Raw genomic sequence first — 17,922 nt, forward strand, 5'->3', positions numbered from 1 at the left:
CATTTGGCATTCCACCAAGGGTGGTAGTTTTCCATCTCCTGTGGGGACCAGAGATCTTTTGGAGTATGTCATCTGGATGGGCTGGGCTGCTAATATTTTGGAGCCGTAAGCTAGGAGTTACACCTACGTTCGTTTTTATTTTTGCTTTAGATGCTTTCTCTGGTCCAATTATAGATTAATCACATTTTATCTAGCATCCGTTTCTCCCCCGCCTCCTTCCCCACCCCCATCAGAGAAGGAATGAAAGAAAGAAACAAACATATTATTAATTGGCTGCTGTTTTCTGCTGGGTTCCTATCTGTGCACATGAAACTAGGGAGGCTGGGGAAGGTGACTGCACACCCTGCCAGCAGAAAACAGGGCATTTTAAGCCTGATTTTCAGAGAAAATAAAGCTCCTATGATGACAGATTTGGATTGGATATTAGGACGAAATTCTTCACTATGAGGGTGGTGTGGTGAAGCACTGGCAGAGGCTGCCCAGAGCAGCTGTGGGTGCCCCATCCCTGGCAGGGCTCAAGGCCAGGCTGGACGGGGCCGGGAGCCACCAGGGCTGGGGGAAGGTGTCCCTGCCCATGGCAGGGGGTTGGAACTAGATGATCTTTAAGACCACTTCCAACTTAAACCATTCTATGATTCTATGACATTATCTGAGCAAATGCATGCCTGCCTGCACCTAACAGCTTTTGAAGTTGTTGACTGATCACAGCATGGCCTCAAAACCCAAAGTTTCTATGGGTCTGTGAAACCAGAAGGTTTTAGTAAGCCTAGAGAAAAGTGTGAGGTGCTGGTGAGTACACTGCTCATCAGACACCATGGAATCCATAGGTGAGTCAATCCATAGGTGCATGCCACAAGTCCAGGGAAAATGCAAGTCCATAGGAAACTCAGGTGCTGTCCTACCTGCTCTGCCAGGGAAGGACGAAGGATTCTGGAAGAGGACAAGGAAAGCACCATACCACCTCATGACTGGCAAGGTGAACATTTGGAGGTAGGGAGGGAATTGTTAGGAGAGCTCAGAAGCAGAAACCTGTGGAACCCAAGCAAGAATGGGAAGGGAAGGAGGGCTGCATTACAGCCCCCCCCCCCCCCCCACTTACATGCCCATAACCTTTCTGGCCAGGGCAGTGGACATACCTGATGTCCAACTGAACACACCTGATGTCCAACTGAACACCAGCTTCCAGTTTGCTCTTGATGCTGATAAAGCTGAAATCTTTTGCCAGCTGGAGCACAAGCCCAACAGATTTTTCAGTAGCATTTATACAGTGTTAGTGGCTGACTGATTCAAGGCTGGATGGGCTGTGATGATTCAACTTTGGCTCCACAGCAGAAGCAGTAATTTAATAAACAGCCAATATCATCTCAGCAACCTCTGCTCGCCTCAAAAATCACCTCTCCCTAAGCTGCTCAGCCCATGTCCCATGTACCTGTGCTGGATAGATTCCTTCCTGCTTTGTGCCCATTTAACCTCCTGCTGCCGTGAGCCAGTACAACCCACTCCACTCCTTTCCCAGCCAGAGTAAGACTTGCTAAGGCAGCAGAGAGTCCCAGGGAGACACCGTGTCCACATCCCTCCCTGCCTGGCTGTGCCTGCTCTCAGGGCAGTGTGGGTGGTGGTGGGCTGCCCAGACCACAGCATGACACAGCCTCAAGCTCCAGGCCCCACAAGCTGAAACTAGTCAGCTCCTAAACTCTCTTCCCCTGGCTTGCTCCGACACTACACAAAAAAACCCACCCTTGGAGGGACCAAGGGAGGCAGAACACTGTTTCTCACCGTCTTTCCCTCACCGGCAACTCTGCCACATACCATAAGCCACATGCTATTGTTCTTTTCTTTTTTTCCTCTGTGCTTGCAGAGCAGCACACCCCTCTGCACCTCCTTCTGCTTCCCTCCTCCTTTTGCCAACATCCAAGAAGACCCTTCAGGGACAAACACAGAATAGCCACCAGATTCAACACTTCTGCTTTTAAGATCCCTTTCTCCAGTCCCTCCCTTCCACAGCCTCAACAGATGAACCAGCAAACTGCTGGAGCACATGGAAGATCCCATCTCCTTTTCCAGCCCTTCACTGCAGCCGTCAAGGCAACCCTCTGCAGAGAAGGGGCTGCTGTGCCTCCCAGGGAGCAAAGAGGGACAGCTGCTCTGCCCTGGCTCCTCACCCCAGAGGGCCACGCTCCTGCATCCCCCGGGCAGGGGCAAGGGCACAATGCAGTGCTGCTCCGGGCACAGAGAGCCGCCAGTCAGCTGCAAAATAGATCACTGGGTCAGGAGGCACCGCTCCACCACCAGCTGCGGAAGCACGAGAGGCTCAAGTGATTTGCTCTTAAGTGCATCCTGAGCACAGAAACCGAGCTCCAGCAAGTCACGGTGTACTTACCATCTCGTGGCGTCGGTGGCGTCTGAGTAAAATAACTATTGGGCTTGTCTGCAAAGAAACAGAAAACACAGGGCTATCAGCAGTTCCCTTTTGCACACTCTCGTGCCTCTGCCCCCCCACCCCTCCTCTCTCTACACCTCTATCCACAGCTCCCCAGCAGCATTTTGGCCAGCACTTCATCCCTTTGGCACACATGCCCTGCACAAGCAGGCACCAACTCCCAGGGAATTCCAGGGAGGTCCTGAAGCAAAAGGGAAGCAGCAGGAACAGGAGCCACGAGCCCCATCTCTCCTACTTGTATCAATGGAGCATCTCTGGCTTACGATCTGGCAGCAGCCCTCTTCTGCCTGGCAGGGCTGGGGCCTGCCTCGGCCCGTCGTGTGCCATTTCACCAGGGCTGCGATGCAAATCGTGCTGCCTATCACCTCTCACACACGCGCCCACCCAGGCACGGACCCACCAAGTCATTTGGGTTGAGCAGGACAGCAGCCGGGAACGCTGCAGTCTCCAAGGCAAGAAGGCAAAGGTGGGAGAAAGGGGGAACCTGGGGCAGCAGAAGGTGAAAGCTCCCAGGGACACGACTGCAGGTCCCAGAGCAAGGTGGCACAGCCTCACCACCATCCAGCCCTCTACATTTGGGTAACTTCTGATAAAGCAGGGGGATGAGCTCTACACAGGCTCCACAGACCCTGCCATTCTGAGTGGGAAACATCCCAAAGCCAGTGTCAAACTGGGCTCTGCTCTCTATTAAGCAATGTGCCCAGGGTCACAAAGCCAGGTTGTAGCAAAGAGCACGTCACTTCCTACAGGCCAGGCTCTCCCCCTACCATCACCTGGGCCCTGCTCCCACCAGTGATTTTCAAATGCATTTGTGTGTTTTACAGTTTTACACAGCTTTTTGTCTAACCATGCACACTCCAAGGGAAACAGTGCATCCTAAAGCTAGGCTGGAGGATTTGCCTGCCCTCTAAAGGTTTTTCTCACAGCAGGTGTTCAGCACTTCCCAGCATCAAGGAGGTCAAAGACACTGCTGCACAATGGAGTCTTCCTCTACAGTAGCTGGCAATACATGGATGTACCCACACCCAAGTGTGCAATCTACTCAGCCACACCAGGGATCAAACCAACAGCCTAACCACAGGGAAAACTCCTCTGTCTTGCTCCAACCCTCTGCTGATTCTTCAGAGTAAGAGAGCATATAAAGAGCAAGGATCCTGCAGCAGCCTAGGAGACACACCTCCCACCCATCCCATACAGTGACAGGGTCCCACAGTTCAGCAGTTTGCTTGTAACAAGGCAGCAGAAGCAGCCCCTGGCCAGGGCAGGACTCACAGGAGCCCATTGTTTGCCCCTCACCTCCCACACAGCCCTGCTGAGATCCCCACCTTGCAAACAGATGCACTGCATCCCCTCAGAAGCATCACTCACCCTCAGACCTCAAGCAGCAGATCAGGACACACAGTATTTCGGGAGGTGGGGAACGCAACGTGGGACACAGAGGGTGCTGGTGTGGCTGAGAGCACAAGTGCATCATGCATGGTGGGGAGCTGGGGCTGGCCCATGCACGCCCGCCTTCACAGCTTCACTCTGCAGCTCTGGACCAACATCACCTCAGGGAAAAATGGGGGCAGAGCTGCAGAACCCTAACCCTAACCCAGCCGGCGGCTGGCAGCATCGGGAGGGCTGTCCCCAGCCAGAGCCCCGTTATACCAGCTGACCTAACCCTTGCCTCTCCCTCCCCTGCTCCTCCCACGCGCCCAGGGACACCTACAGTTGTTGAGGAAGAGCAGCACAGCAAATCCCAGCGTCGAGGTGGCCAGGAGGATGAGGCAGATGTTGCATGGGATCATGAAATACCGCACCACCAAGGAGACCTTGTGCTGGTACATACGGTCCCGCTCCAAGGCCCCCGGAGCCATGGGGTACTGGCAAGCCGTCATGCTCAGCTGTCACGCTGCGGGCCAAAGCTCAACCCGCCACCGACCCATCCAAGGCAGAGTAGCCACAAGGCTCACATGGGTCCCTCTTCCTTCCCTCCCTGGTCGTCTTTGGCAGCTGCAAGACTTAAGTTTTTCCAGAAGTTCCCATCCTCTGCTTGCAGGAGGGCAGGGCAGGCCGGGGGCACCTTCAGGAGCAAGAGTTTGTCCCCACATCTGCCATCTCAGAGGCACAGCCTAGGGGTCTGGTCCAAGCCCACCCCAGGGGGACACACGCACAGTCTGGTGCGCAATAATCCCTATTCCAGCACAGGAGGTGTCAATCCACAGCCGCCCGCAGAAAGCAACCCGAACAACCCCAGGCAAAAGTGCTACGCGCTCAAGTTCCGTGGCCAAGCCCAGCGGCACTGGGACAAGCTGCTACCGGCGTGGGCACGGTGGGCGCTGCCGCAGCACCAACACCGGCTGGCTCCCGAGTGCAGGGCTGGGACAGAGACGGTGTCAGGGGTGCGGGCATGGGACCCCTCCCAGGCTCGCAGCCTCGGCAACCCCCGTGCCCTCTCGGCGGGGATGGGAGGGGAGGTCTCAGCACCCCGGCAGCCGCTCAGCTCCCCGCTCAGGCTCCGTACCACCGCGCTCCAGCAACACTGAGCTTCCCCGGCGGTCCTGGCGTCTCCTCCGGCGGCTGCTCCGGGGCAGGCACTCCCACGCCCACCGGCTGCTGACCCCTCCGGGACAGGTCCTCGGCACCGGGAGCAGCCCAGCGCTGCTCAGTCGGCCCCCGCCCCGGCTGAGGGCTGCCGTTCCCTCTTCCACGCCAAGGCTCCTTTCACCGCCGCTGCGCATCCATCCCTGCTCCGCTCCGCTCTCCTCCGGGGCAGCCGGTGCCCAGCGCTCCCCCGCCGCTGCCGCCGCTCAGCCCAGCCAGGCGCCAGCTCCCCAGCACCCTCCCAGCCCTCCCATGAGCAAGGAGCCGCAGCCCGGCTTCCCCCGCTCGGCGAGCCGCTGTCTCGCCGGCAAAGAGCGACGCTACCCAGCACGGGCACCGGCCCCGTCACCGCCACGGCGGCCGCCGCAGCAGGGCAGCTCCCCTCACGCCGCTGGGACATGCCAGTCCTTCCCGGAGAGGTTCCAGCTCCCGGCGGAGCCCGGCATGGAGAGGCGGCACAGACGCTCGGATAGCGACGGGAGCGGCGGCCACCCTTGCCTGGGTGGGTGGGTGGGCGAGTGGGTGGGCGCAGCCAGCGAGGCAGCTCGGAACCCCCGTGCCAGCACCCGCGGCCCCACGCCGAGACAACAGAGCACGGAGGGGAGAGGAGCCGGCGCGGCCGCCGAGCGCCCACCCCACGCCCTGAAGTTTCCCCGCCCGCTCCTCTGCCCCGCGGGGCCCGGCAGCCCCCCGCCCTGCGCCGGCAGCGGGGCTCCCGCCCGCCCCCTCGGCTCCGGGAAGCGGGGGGGGCTGGGGGGGGCGAGCCCCTGCCCCGCCGGCCAACAAAGGGGAGGCGAAGGCGAACGGGCGCGGCGCAGACAAAGAGCAGGAGGCGGCGGGGTCGTGCTGCCCCGGCTCCCCCGGGACCTCTGCGCAGGCAGGGCGGGGGGGGGGGGGGCGGCTCCGGGCACCCCCCACCCCACCCCCGGGGGGGGGAAAGCTCATCGCCCCGCCTGCCCCATTCGCCCACTCGAGATGCTGAAAGGCGGGGAAAGTCCGCACGCGCTCCCCAGCATTAACCCCCCCCCTTCCAGGGGCTTCCCGCGGGGGCCGAGACCCCCTGGGCCAGCAGAGCCACGCAGAGGGGCAGGAGCAGCCCCTTCTTGCCGTTTTCTAGGATATTTGTTCCAGAGGGTGGGAGGCACAGCCCAGCACACCCCACGGACCGGGGGCAGCCCCACCCCAAAACACCGGGGGAGCCGGACGGGGGCTGCAACCGCAGGGACCCCGCTGAGTCGGGACCCGCTGCGGGCCGGTGCTGGCACACCAGCTGGATGGGGGGCAGGGAGCACGGAGGGGTGAAGTGCTGGGACACGCGTGCACCATCAAGCTGCGCTGCTCCCTTCCTTGCCTACCTGCGTACCCCTACCCCCAGGAAGCCAGAAGCCTTGAGTCGCTGCTTCCCTGAGGTGGGATGCTGCCAGCAAGGACAGGAAAGCTGCCAAGAGGAGATCTGGGCTGAAAGCCAGAGGGAGGTCAGGGCCAAAAGCCAGATTTCTTGAGTGAAGGTCCAGCAACGGGGCAAGAGCGAATGGCAGGGCAGGGCAGCAGCTACAGCCCAAGCACTCCCAAAGGCAGCGATACCTGGCACCCAAGGCTCCCTGGGACCCCACTCCACACCTGCTCCCCTCAGCCCCTCTCCAGGCTGAAGACCTGTCTCTAGTGAGACGGCACCCCTGGCAAAACACACGGCTCCCAGCAAGCCGTTCCCCTGCCCGCAGTACCACGCATCCAGAGCACCATGACTTGCCACCTCATTTCTAAGGCACCGTCGTCCTTAGCAAACTGGCTGAGCTCTTCCTCACCACAGAGGAATAAAGCAACTCTGGAGACTACAAACAAAACCCTGCAAGAGGAAGGCCCTCCAGTTACAGAGCCACCTGAACACAAAGTCTGGGCTGATTATACACAGTTCTGCAGTTTCAGAGTCTGGTTTATCATCCAAGCCATGGGACAGGAGGCCCTCCCTGTCCCCCAGGCACGGCGGAGGGACTGTTTGTACCCTGCTGCATCGTGCAAAGCAAGGAAGGAGTCCTCAAACACCCATCCCATGCTCGTAGGGCAAGATGAGCACTGTGCACTCGTTCTGTGCTTGTAGGGCAAGATGAGCACTGTGGAGACGTGGCAGCGGGTAACCCGGCTGTGATCAAAACTGGGAAGCTCATTGCAGAGAAGCTCGCTTTAAGTTCCTCCTGTCTCCCCCTGCTCAGCACCGACCAGGCAGCTGCTGCAGCCAGGAAGGGAAGCACAGCTTCCCCCCAGCCACTGCCAGCAGCCACCACCACCTCGCCTGGCTGCTCGGCCCCCCTCTCCTCTCCCACCACCAGCGGGGTGCTGTGCCTCCATGAGACGCTGGTACAACTGGCCTGCCAGTGACACTGGCTGCAGGGGGTCTCCTCCTCCTCTCTCCCCCAGGGAGGTGCCCAGCTGGATGGACAAGCAGCCCTCCCACAACCCACTCCTCCCAAAGACAACAACAACTTGAGATGGGAGAATTACCCTTGCTGGCAGCATGTACCCCTCCCAGTCCCGACCTGCTCTAGCTGTGCTGCCCCTCCCTCCCTCACCTTGGCAATTCGCCTGGAGCCCCTGGGACACAAACACCAAAGCTGAATCCACCCACTCTCCGCTCCATCGAGGAGATGCAGAGGAGACTGGGTGGTCCTTTAGCAGGGCATCTCAGGCACCACGAGTCAGCAGGTTGCCGCATCTCCTTGTGGGATTGGCACAAGCTGCCCTACAGCTGCACCACAAAGCCACGCTGCTCCTCTGCTGGAGACGTGGGCTGGGAGCATCCTGGGTGTCCCAACACCGCAGATGCAACTTGCCAAGAGCAGTACAGGGAAGAAGAAAAATGGAGAAAGGAGGAAAGAAATCCAAGTCACGTCCCAGACATTGCTCCTCTTTAAACCTGCATCACTCCCTCTCCTCCCAGGGACTTGCAGAACATGAACCCAGCTTGCTGTGAGGCATGGGCTGCATCCTAACCACCCTGACAGGAGCAGAGCCCACATGAACAGGGTGCCTGATGGCCTCATGTCCAAGCAGTAAGGCAGCCCCAACACAAGCAGGGGCTGCAAAAAGCCCAAGTACTACAAGGGTTCAGTGGGAAACACTCTGCCAAACCCTCTCTCCCCAGCAGACCCCTGCCAGGAACACATCTCAGGAGCCCCCTCACAAGCAAAGCCCTCTGCCAGGGAGAGCACTGCTGAACCAGGTGGGAAAGGGCCTCTGGTGCTGGCTGAGGAGCCATGGGGCTGCCCCCTGGGACGTGGCACAACACCCCTTCCTTCACCAGGGATGAAGCATGAGGGCTGGCTGAGCAGGTTGGAGCACCTCAGCAACTGGATACAGACCTCTAACCTCACCGAACACAGAGCCCCCACCCCTCCAACCCAGTATTTTCCTCTCAAAGGGTAAGCTCAAGTTCCTGCCACTACTGCCCTGTTCCTAGTATCCTCCTCAGCTACTACAGCCCCCGGGAGTTTCTAGAGCATCACACAAGAAGCCAAGACCTTCCCAAAAAGAAAGCAGAGTGCCCTGGCCCTCTCCTCTGCCTGGTCACCATGTGGCCAGCTTGGCCTGGTCCTTCTGCTCTGCCTGGTCCTGCATCTTTCCACTCTGCCCTGGGACACAGGTGCCAAACTCCTGTCCAATGCCTTCACCGGAGCACTGTCACACTGACACTGGCCCAGAAGCATCCTTCTCACCTCCTGGCTTGCTCCTGAACATACCACAACAACATACCAGAAGAACTACCCCCAGGTAGGACTTCAGAGCCATGCTCCCCTGGCAATTCCAACACATGCAGGCTAAGGCCAGAGGCTTGGCTTCGAATAAAGAAAGAAAAAATCCCCAGAGGGAAGCGAGGACATTTGCATCCTCCTGCAAGCAATGCAAGCGTGTTTTCACATGCAAATCAGCCACTGCACAGTCCTCCCTTTCTTCCCAAGTCTGCAAGGACTCCGTCCCCCCCAGCCATTTGGGGGCCACTTTTAGGGGCAGCACTGCCTCAGATCTAAACAGCCTTTGTGTCCTGGAAGAGGCAGGTTCAAACTCCAGCATGGGCAGATCAGCGCATCACTCTCTTGGAAAAGACAAACACTTGCACCTTTTCAGCCCTGCAAAGTCTTTCCGATGAGACTTTATAATCAGAAGAGCCAGTTGCACTGGGGAGACATCACACTTGTCTTGTTCGACTTGCAGGTCATTGGTTTTTGTCTGTTATTGTCCCCTCACCCTGTTCCCAGAGCTAGCTGCAGGTAGACACCCCTGTACGGCTGCGGCATTTCACAAATGCCCGTATCCTTTTGTGCCAGCCACAGCATGAAGGGAGAGCCGGTCTCCCCCACCACCACTCCCTCTGCTGACCGTGCCCACCACACAGCCCTTCCCTCTACACTTCTGACACCAGTGCATGAAGGACCAGGCAGGAAAACACAGCAAGACCTGACAAGGCGAAGAGAACATAAAACCCACCTTTGGCTCAGAAGTGAGCAGCTCAGAAGGGCTAGCCAGCGAGCCCAGCAGCACCAAATGCACACCACCAGCTCCAGGTGAAGTGGAAAGGGGTGGCTGTGCATGAGCCAGAGGCACCCGAGGCATCGGGACAGCTTGGTCCCCCTGGTACCTCTACGTCCAGCTCAGTCCGCACTGGGACAGCCCAGCCTGGCCAGCCCTGGGCAGAGGGGACCCATCCCTCAGCCACGCCGAGGCCCCACTCCGAGCCACCATCCCCACTGCGAGCAATGCTGCACACCTGTGCTGACTTTCTCCCCTTCCTCCTCCTGGGGACTGGGAGCTGCCTGGCTAGGGCTGCAGGTGTTCAGAGGAGGGCCAGCCCCAGCAGGGAGCAAGAGGCAGAAAGTCACCACATCTGCCAGGACAGGGGACAGCCAGCTAATTTAACACCCTCAGACACAGCTGCTATTCCTCTACTAGAGGCAAGAAAACATTATCTTTGAGCTCATCCATATTCCTCCCTGCCCAGTTTTCTAAATGAAAGTGTTCAGTGCATTAAGGCCTCCATGTGGTCACCAGCCAGTTTAAAGCCTGGTGCCATCAATGGGTTTATTTCTGGGCTTTCACGGTGAGGATGTCGTAGCTGCTGCCAAAATGCAGCAAACGGGCAGAAGGGGCTGGGCTGGGTGCAGCTGGCTGTGCTTAGTGTGGCAGGACGGTAGTTTCACCCTCTTGCTTCTGAGCTGGCAGGAGATGCGTATGGCACATCGGCACTGGGAGCAGCACGACCCATGCACGCTGCCCTGCATCTCTACGCTGCCCTCCGACGGGGGGGCTCACGGGCACCTCATGGGACTCTGCGCCCTCAAGCCACCCATTACTTGGGAAGAGATAACACCAGCAGGAACCACCAGTTTCATTTCTTTCACCTCCCCATTTCTGCCTACCAGATGCCAGATACCAGCCTGCAACATCAAAAATCAGTGCTACGTTGGGAACTGACTGACAGCTGTCAATCTCTCCCTCCTCACTGAGCTAGAGATCTTGCAGAAGCCCCCCCCAGCTCCTGCTGTTGCCAGGCTGATTCCCCACCTGGTTCCCTTCTTGCTAATCCTGTTTGGCAGGGAGCTAATTGGGATTTATCTGACAGCACCCAATGCCTAGAGAGCCATTTTGTGCTTCCTCTGGGGAGGAGGAGGAGGAGGGGGGGGGAGGAGGAGGAGGAGGGAGCCTGCAGAAGGCATTTGCACATTCTCCCTTCCTCATTCCCTCCTGCAGTTTTACAGGCTAATTACCAGCATTAGGGAGAAAGGAGCAGGAGGGGGAGAAAGTGGGGATTTTAATTATTTCATTTAACACTTGGCAGGACCCAGCTTGACTCCTGCTGAGCAGCACTTGGAAATAAGGAGCTTTTAAACCCTATCAACGGGAGACGGGGGAGCGAGCGTGGGATATGGGGCTGGGGTGGCCAGCCTCATGGCTAGGTTGGTGCGTGTGCTGGGAGTGGAAAGGGGCGTTAATTCACACCATCGCTAATAAACAGCTGTGCCAGGCGCTGCCAGACAAGGGGTGCCTGGCTGCCTCTTCTGAAAAGCAGGGCTTCCCCACTTAATGACTTTGTCCTGAAACAGACCCCTCCTACCGTGCAACACTGGACCATGCAGCTGTCTTCCAGATGTGCTTGGGGATGCCTGAGCATGGAATGGGCCACATGTGTGTGCCCCAGGGAATACAGATCACCCTCTCCCAGAACTGCTGACCCTTCTCCAAGCAGGTGGTCTGCACACCACAGCCTGTGCACATGCTGCAAATACAGTCGTCCCCCCCCCGTTAACAGATGTCCCCCCACACGCACTGCACAACCCCCACACCTCTTCCACCTAGCCACCCATATGTGATGGTGACTGGGGTTTACGATGTTTCTGCCTTCCCTCCTTAAAAAAAAAATATACCCCCCCCAGAAGGTTTGCATGCAGAACTTGGTGTCCAGATCCAAAAGTACACAGCTGCTCCCCAAAATCACACACACAGCAAAGCAAAAGCAACCCAGAGGAGGGAGGTGACGCATCTCAGTGCTGAGCCACAGGAGCCCAAGCCCCCTTTGCCCAGCCCTGTCACCCTCTGCCTTCGCAAACTGCCGCCCCAGGTGACTGCTCACTCGAGCTGCTGGGCTGCTGCAGGCCCCCGTGCTCCTGGCCCTGACTCCCCACCCCCCGAGAGCCCAACTTGCAGGCTCCAAATGGGGCAGCCGGGCTTGAACCCCCAGCCCCAGAGGGCTTTCCAGACCAAGGCACCCAGCCAGGGATTTCACGCCTTCAGCAGCCGCCGCCTCCCTCCCCCGTGGCTCCCTGCAGCCGCGCTGCCCGCACTGCTGCCCGCCGCAGGACTGCCCTTCAGGGGCGACACCGAGAACAGCCGAGCCAGGGCGATGCTGGGACAAGGGCCCCCTCGAGTCTGTCCCCCTGCGGTCTCCGGACGCTCGGGGGGTGCCGCACTACAGCTCCGAGCCCGCGGCCGCAGAGGCTGGGTGCAGCCGGGCCGGCTCCTCCGGCGGGCTCACACCGCCACCTGCCGCCCTCGCCAGCCCCGCCGCGCTGCCAGGGGAGCCCGGCGGCTGCCGGCAGCACCGGCGCGGCGGGGATGATGCTACAGCAGCGCGAGACTGACGAGGAAGGCAAGCCTCTCCCTTGCTGGGGGACAAACAGACCGTTCAGCCACTTCAGTCTGCCCTGAACTTACGTTGTCCTGTGGCTACTGCCTCCCCGAGACAGCATCAACTCCCTCCGCCAGAGGAAGAGCCTTGCCTAACTACTGGAGTGGCTAGAGCAAACCGCCCAAGCCCTTCAGCCTCTCCGCGTGCTGATCGAGTTGGCTGAGCTGCGAGATGTCACTTCTACCAACCCGCTTCCAAACATACACCAGCTGCTTTGCAAGCTGATGTAAACTTGTTCATCTGCAAGGGGGCGTGAGGATCAGCTGGTGTAGCAGAGTTCCTCAAGGATACGATAACGTGGGGGGGTGCAAATAGGAAAAAACAGTAGAAAACAAATGATGAAACAAACCTACAGCACATTTCTGGAGCAAACACACAGCAAGATAAAATTAGTACGTATCCCTGGCACGCTGGATACCTTCCCACCGAGAAAGCAGCTGCCACCGGAGTGCCTCCAGACTATGAATGACATTCTTTAGCAACAGGGGTGGGGCATGTCTCATACCAGGTCTGCTCAAAAGAGCAGCACTGGCAGGAGTTAGGGTACTGCCAGTAACCTCAGAATCCTACAACCACATCAGCAGAGCACAACATGATGCTAGTGAGAACCAGGCATGCAGAGAGTGCGAAAGCAGAAGCACCTCACTAGAACACCTCAAATTCCTACCCACCCAGAACAACGCTCAACGAGCAGCGGTGGTGGGGTGATGCAGGAATGGCCAGCACAGACCCTGAGCAAAGGTGAGCCACGCTGACAGCAGCAGCATGCCTGGACCGTGCCAGCTGTACAATGTGCTGCAGGCAGAGGGAGTGCTGGCAGCAATATTGAGGAGAGGGCCTGTCAGTCTTCACCCAGAGCTGCTCTAGAGAGCAGAAGCTGAACACCACGCCACAGGGCACCCAGCACCTCTCTGCCACCTCCTCCCGGCCAGGAGCAGCGGGTTTGCCCCCAGTTCAGCCGGAGGCCTCACCCTGCTCCGACCCTGGGCCTGGAGCTGAGTTACACCAGCCAAATGTTCTCACCGCACCTCTCCCACAAGTCAGCCTGGACACAAGAAAGCCTGCAAGGGCTAGATATTGCACCCGCACCGCTGGGTGATGCAGCTCGGTGCCAGCCAGCACCAGCGCCTGCCGTGGAGGCAGCATGCAGGGCTCCCTGCGAGCAGCTCCGAGGCAGGCGCCCGGTCGTGGCTGCGTCCGGCACCCACTGCAGAAAAAAGCATCAACCCCGGGCCCCGGGCCCAGCTGTCTGGTGCAGCAGAGCTTTGTTAACCACTTCCCAGAAAGCAAACCACAAGAGCCACGGAGCAGTGCAAGACAGACCTCCTGGGAACGCACAGAGCCAGACTTACCGCAGAGCGAGAGGTGGCCGCATTGTCCCCTCCTGCAGAGGGAGACAGGCGGCCCATCGCCCAGCTCTGCTGCGGTGCTGCTTGGACAGACCCTGCGCAGCCTGGTTCCTGGGGGAGAGCGATGCCTCCTGAGCTACGCAGCAAGGTGACGAGAGCTCAAGCACATCACTAGAAAGGAAACACCCAGCAAAAATGTGTGCTTGCACAGGCCCTCAGGGGAAGTGGGCAACTGCTCCAGGTGGACTGGGAAGGCAGGAGCAGCAAGAGCCTACGAAGGAGCGGAAAGAAAAGGACACCCTCTCCTCTGATCAACTGCGGTCCTGCTCGCAGCTTGCTCACAGGCACGTGGCGTGCATGAGATGCATCCAGCACACAGAGGTGTGCTGGATGGAGACACAGCAACGGGGAGTGGGCAGCCCCAGGAACACAGACCCTTTTTCTCCTGCTCACCTGCTGTCTGGAGAGCCAGAAGCAGGCGGCATCCAGCCACTGCGCCGTCAACCAGGCGCAGCTGAAAGTAAAATTTTTGTGCCAGCGTTGCAAGCAGGGAACAGCATCCAGCATCCAGTCGGTGGGGCTGCTGGCAGCAGCGCCCGCACGCAGAGGAGAGCGGAACACTCTCCCACCGGGAAAAACGCGGTTAACGCATCCCATGGCCGAGAGGCACAGGAAGCATCATCCGGCAGGGGATGCTGTCGGCTCGGATAGCTTCCCTCCTTGCTCCTGGACCCAGAGAGGCCCAGGATCCAGGCCAGGAGCAGGCAGCTTCCAATAAAACTTTTACGTCCCTCTCCAGCACCTTTGCAGGAAAGGCACAGTTCCAAGCAAACCCTCAGCCTACCCCCCTCCCGATCTGCACAGTGTGGCCCATATATTATACATAATGAGGGGCACAAAACAGGGAGGAAATACAGCAGCAATAGTTTTAAACAGCTCACCAGCCTCAGCTGGTCCAGGCCTGGTGTAACTCCCTTTTCCTCGGTTCGGAGGGATTTGAGGCAGCCAGCCACAATGCCCAGAGCAAGGCTAGCTGAGCTGCCAAGGCTCTGTCTCATCCCACCCCAAAAAGCCAGCTGCTTACACAGCTACCTACATGGGTCAGCAGTGAACCTAAAAGTCTCAAGATGAGCACAGTGTGGGCAGAAGAGCACCCCGAAGTCAAAGCTGGCGCAGAGAAGCGTTTTGATGCCTCTACACCCAAGCATGTCCACCCAGGCAGGGGATGGCTGCCTGTCCATGGCAAACAAGGACCTGGGACCTCGCGCCACAGCAGGGCAGCTGCTCGGGCACACTGGAGAGGGTCAGCAGCAGCACTGGGAGGCTGTCCTCCAGCCCGAGCCACCCGTGCAACCAACTGATGTGCACAGAGGTTTGTGCATACAGGGAGAGGGCATGAGATGAACTGCCAGTCCCAACCACATGCCAAACACCTTCCTTAAACACGCTCTGTATCCACAGCCACCAAACAAAAGAGCTGGCCATGAGGCTCCCGGGATGCCAGGATTCCCAGCACCAGGGATCACAGGGAAGTGGGCACCCAGCCAGCCTGCAGCCATGTACACTGCATGCCCTTCCCTCACCCGCTAAGGGCTGCTCTCATCAGCCAGGGCACACACATGGTTTGTTTTAATGACTGGGATTCACTGTTTGAAACAACTGTCCCTGTGGATGACAGCTGGGGCTGCTGCTGACACGGTGCAGGGCAGGTGAGGCGAGGGAACCAGAGGAGCAGGGACAGGAGGGACAGAACACCTTATGGGCTTTGACCCATACCCACACTTCACTTGCTTTTGCTAGAAAGACACCCAGAAGAATTGTCTGTGGCATGTTTGCCCACACCTGCAGCTTCACAGCTGAGCCAGAATGGGGGGCGCACATAGCCCCTGCTCTCACCCTGCTGGCAGCAGTGCTCTGCCCTCCTTCATTAATTGCATCAGGTGCCACAAAACCCCCAGGCCAGGTCAACAGGCAAGCCCATCCCTTTTACCTCCAGTGTGAGCTGGGGCAGCGCTCTCCCCCCACCCTCCCCAGGAAGCAGAAGGTGAGAGGCTGAGGATGGAGTTGGAAATGAGGCAAGCACTAGGTGAAAAGTGTCCTTAGATCACAGTTTCGCACCCACAGCACTCCAGAGGCTTGGTGCTGCAGCAGCTGTCTCTTGCTTTGTGCAAGGACAGTGGCAATCCAATTGAGTCCAGGCAACAATGTCAGGCTGAGCAACATGGAGGCAGAGGGGAAAGCAGTTCTTCAAACTGTGATCTAAAAGCAATAGCTTCCTTTGAGGTGAGCGCACACTCTGCAGCCAGAAGGCCATGTGGACGGGTGTGCCTGTACCCACCTCCAGAAGGTTTCTATTGCTCTAGCACATCCTGGGTGGATGGAAGAATGACATGGACTAGTCAGCGAGTCTGATGGTGGATGGAAAAAATGGTAATTTTTTGCATGACACACCACCACTTACCAGCAAGAAGCTTCCTATGTTCTTTAGAAAGCAGGGGAGGGGCAGGGAGAAAAAGGAGAGAACAAAACAGTTAGAAACAAGAAAACAAGGCAGCTAACCCAAAGCTTTCCTACCCTCCCCCAACCCCCCTCCTCCAGCGCTCCGCTATTGATACCACCTGGGGCAGCTTCCAGCTGTCTCCTCCATCCCTTTCGAGGCAGCATCAGACAGGCACTAGCTCCCAAATCACCCCATGGTGGCCAGGTGGCTGGCACCTGTATCCTGGGGAGGAATTCCCTATCCCTGGCCCAGCTTTCCTACATCGCATACAGAGGAAGCAGGAGAAAAACAGCAGCTCACAGGTAGCAGATGTGGGCATTTTTGCCACATGTGGCAGGCCCCGAGAGGTGGCCCAGCCACCCCAACTGTGCCTCCAGAGACCCACACACAGCCCGGGGCTGGGTGCTGAGGGGGCAGTACGACCGGCACTGCCACCTTTGTTTGCAACACAGGAACACGCTGTTTCCCCAGTAAAACCCCGATTCTTCCAGTAGAAACCCTCATTTCAGGAGCATCGCTTGTCCCCTCTGAGTTTATTTCCATCTCCGACTTCTAAACCCATTGATTTAAATCCGTGTTCATGGGACAATGGGCTCCCAGATCTGCAGAGAGCCAGAAAACAGCAGGATCCTGATGTTACTGATGATATTGCACACTGCAACAGCCTAAATCACGCACAGCAAAAGAAGGGAGAAACAGAGAGCCCCAGAACCGTAACACTAAATACATGCAAATGACAATAAAAAAACCCATCAGGAACACCTCAGCACTAACCGCTGACTATCAGCCACACAGCACAAGCACGATGGATTAGATATCACGGTTGATCTGATCCACGGAGAAGGCTGCACTCCTGCCTTACAAGGATGGCTAAAGGAGGTCCCGGAGAAACTAACAAGTGCAGCCAAAGGCTCGGGAGCCAACATGCATTAACTGTTAAACTTCACGGGTTGCCTTGCCAATACATGATTTTCTGAAACAAAGTGCACCATTTGGAAACGTCCAGGAGCTGAGCTATCCACAGCCATGCCAAGTTCCCAATGCAGGCTCCCAGGGATCAGATGTTTCCCATCCAACTCAAAGGGGCACATCCTTTACCATCACAGCTTGATACCTCCTATCCAAATGCATCACCTGGGCCAGAATTACTTTTGAAGTCTAGGGAACCAGAGCACAAGATGAAAGGAGGTTCCCAACTCACATGATGAAAGAGAAGGTTAACAGTCAAACAGCTGAGCGTTTCAATAGTTGTTATAGAGCATGGCTTATTTGTCTGCCAAGTGATCTACTGAAGTCCTGTAACCGTTGCAACTTTCATTCTAGGCACCTACAGCATTAGGAGCTGTCCTCACATCCAGGTCCTTGTCCCACCAGGACATGGGTATCTCCTAGTGTGAAATGCAACCCTTAACCCCTCTTTTCTACTCCATCCAGCCCACTCTGCCCCCTCCCAGGCCCACACAACAGCTACCAGATATTTAAGAGCAGGGTGGAGTTTGGAGCAAGTGGTGCTGCTTGTGTGCCCTTCTCAGGCCGGGGGCTCAGAGGCTGCTGAAAGAGGACAGGTGTGGAGCCCCAGGGGAAGCACGGCCAGATGGGTGGGATGCAGGGGATGGAAGTGGGCGACTTCTCAGGGAAAGGGAGCGTGCTGGGCCACACAGCAGAGGAAACTGAGCAGGAGGAAGACAAGGAAGCAGCTGGAACAGAGAGCCTCACCCGCTGCCCCAGCACCCGGGCTGAGGCCTCCCACGTGCTCTGCATGCCACGTTAGCAGCAGCTCCCACAATGGACTGTGGGACATGGGTAATGTGACACTGTGAAGAGTCCTGACAGCTCACTGAGACTATTAGGGGAAAAACAAAGTGAGCATTGA

The 17,922-nt window shown here is 57.9% G+C and overlaps 1 protein-coding gene across 4 annotated transcripts in view; it reads right to left on the bottom strand.

The window, feature by feature from the left end:
- Positions 1 to 17,922, bottom strand: part of AGRN (agrin) — a 128,802-nt gene that overhangs the window by 64,429 nt on the left and 46,451 nt on the right. For 2 of the 4 annotated variants that reach the window (XM_040587625.1, XM_040587624.1), the window contains exons 3-4: positions 16,011 to 16,031; positions 2,381 to 2,428 (exon numbers count right to left, since the gene is read on the bottom strand). In XM_040587625.1, the coding sequence (XP_040443559.1) occupies positions 2,381 to 2,428; positions 16,011 to 16,031 (69 nt within the window). The remainder of the gene's footprint in view (positions 1 to 2,380; positions 2,429 to 16,010; positions 16,032 to 17,922) is intronic. The other 2 variants (XM_040587627.1, XM_040587626.1) reach the window with 1 other exon arrangement.

Source organism: Falco naumanni, chromosome 3, assembly GCF_017639655.2.
Source record: "Falco naumanni isolate bFalNau1 chromosome 3, bFalNau1.pat, whole genome shotgun sequence".
Classification (NCBI taxonomy): domain Eukaryota; kingdom Metazoa; phylum Chordata; class Aves; order Falconiformes; family Falconidae; genus Falco; species Falco naumanni.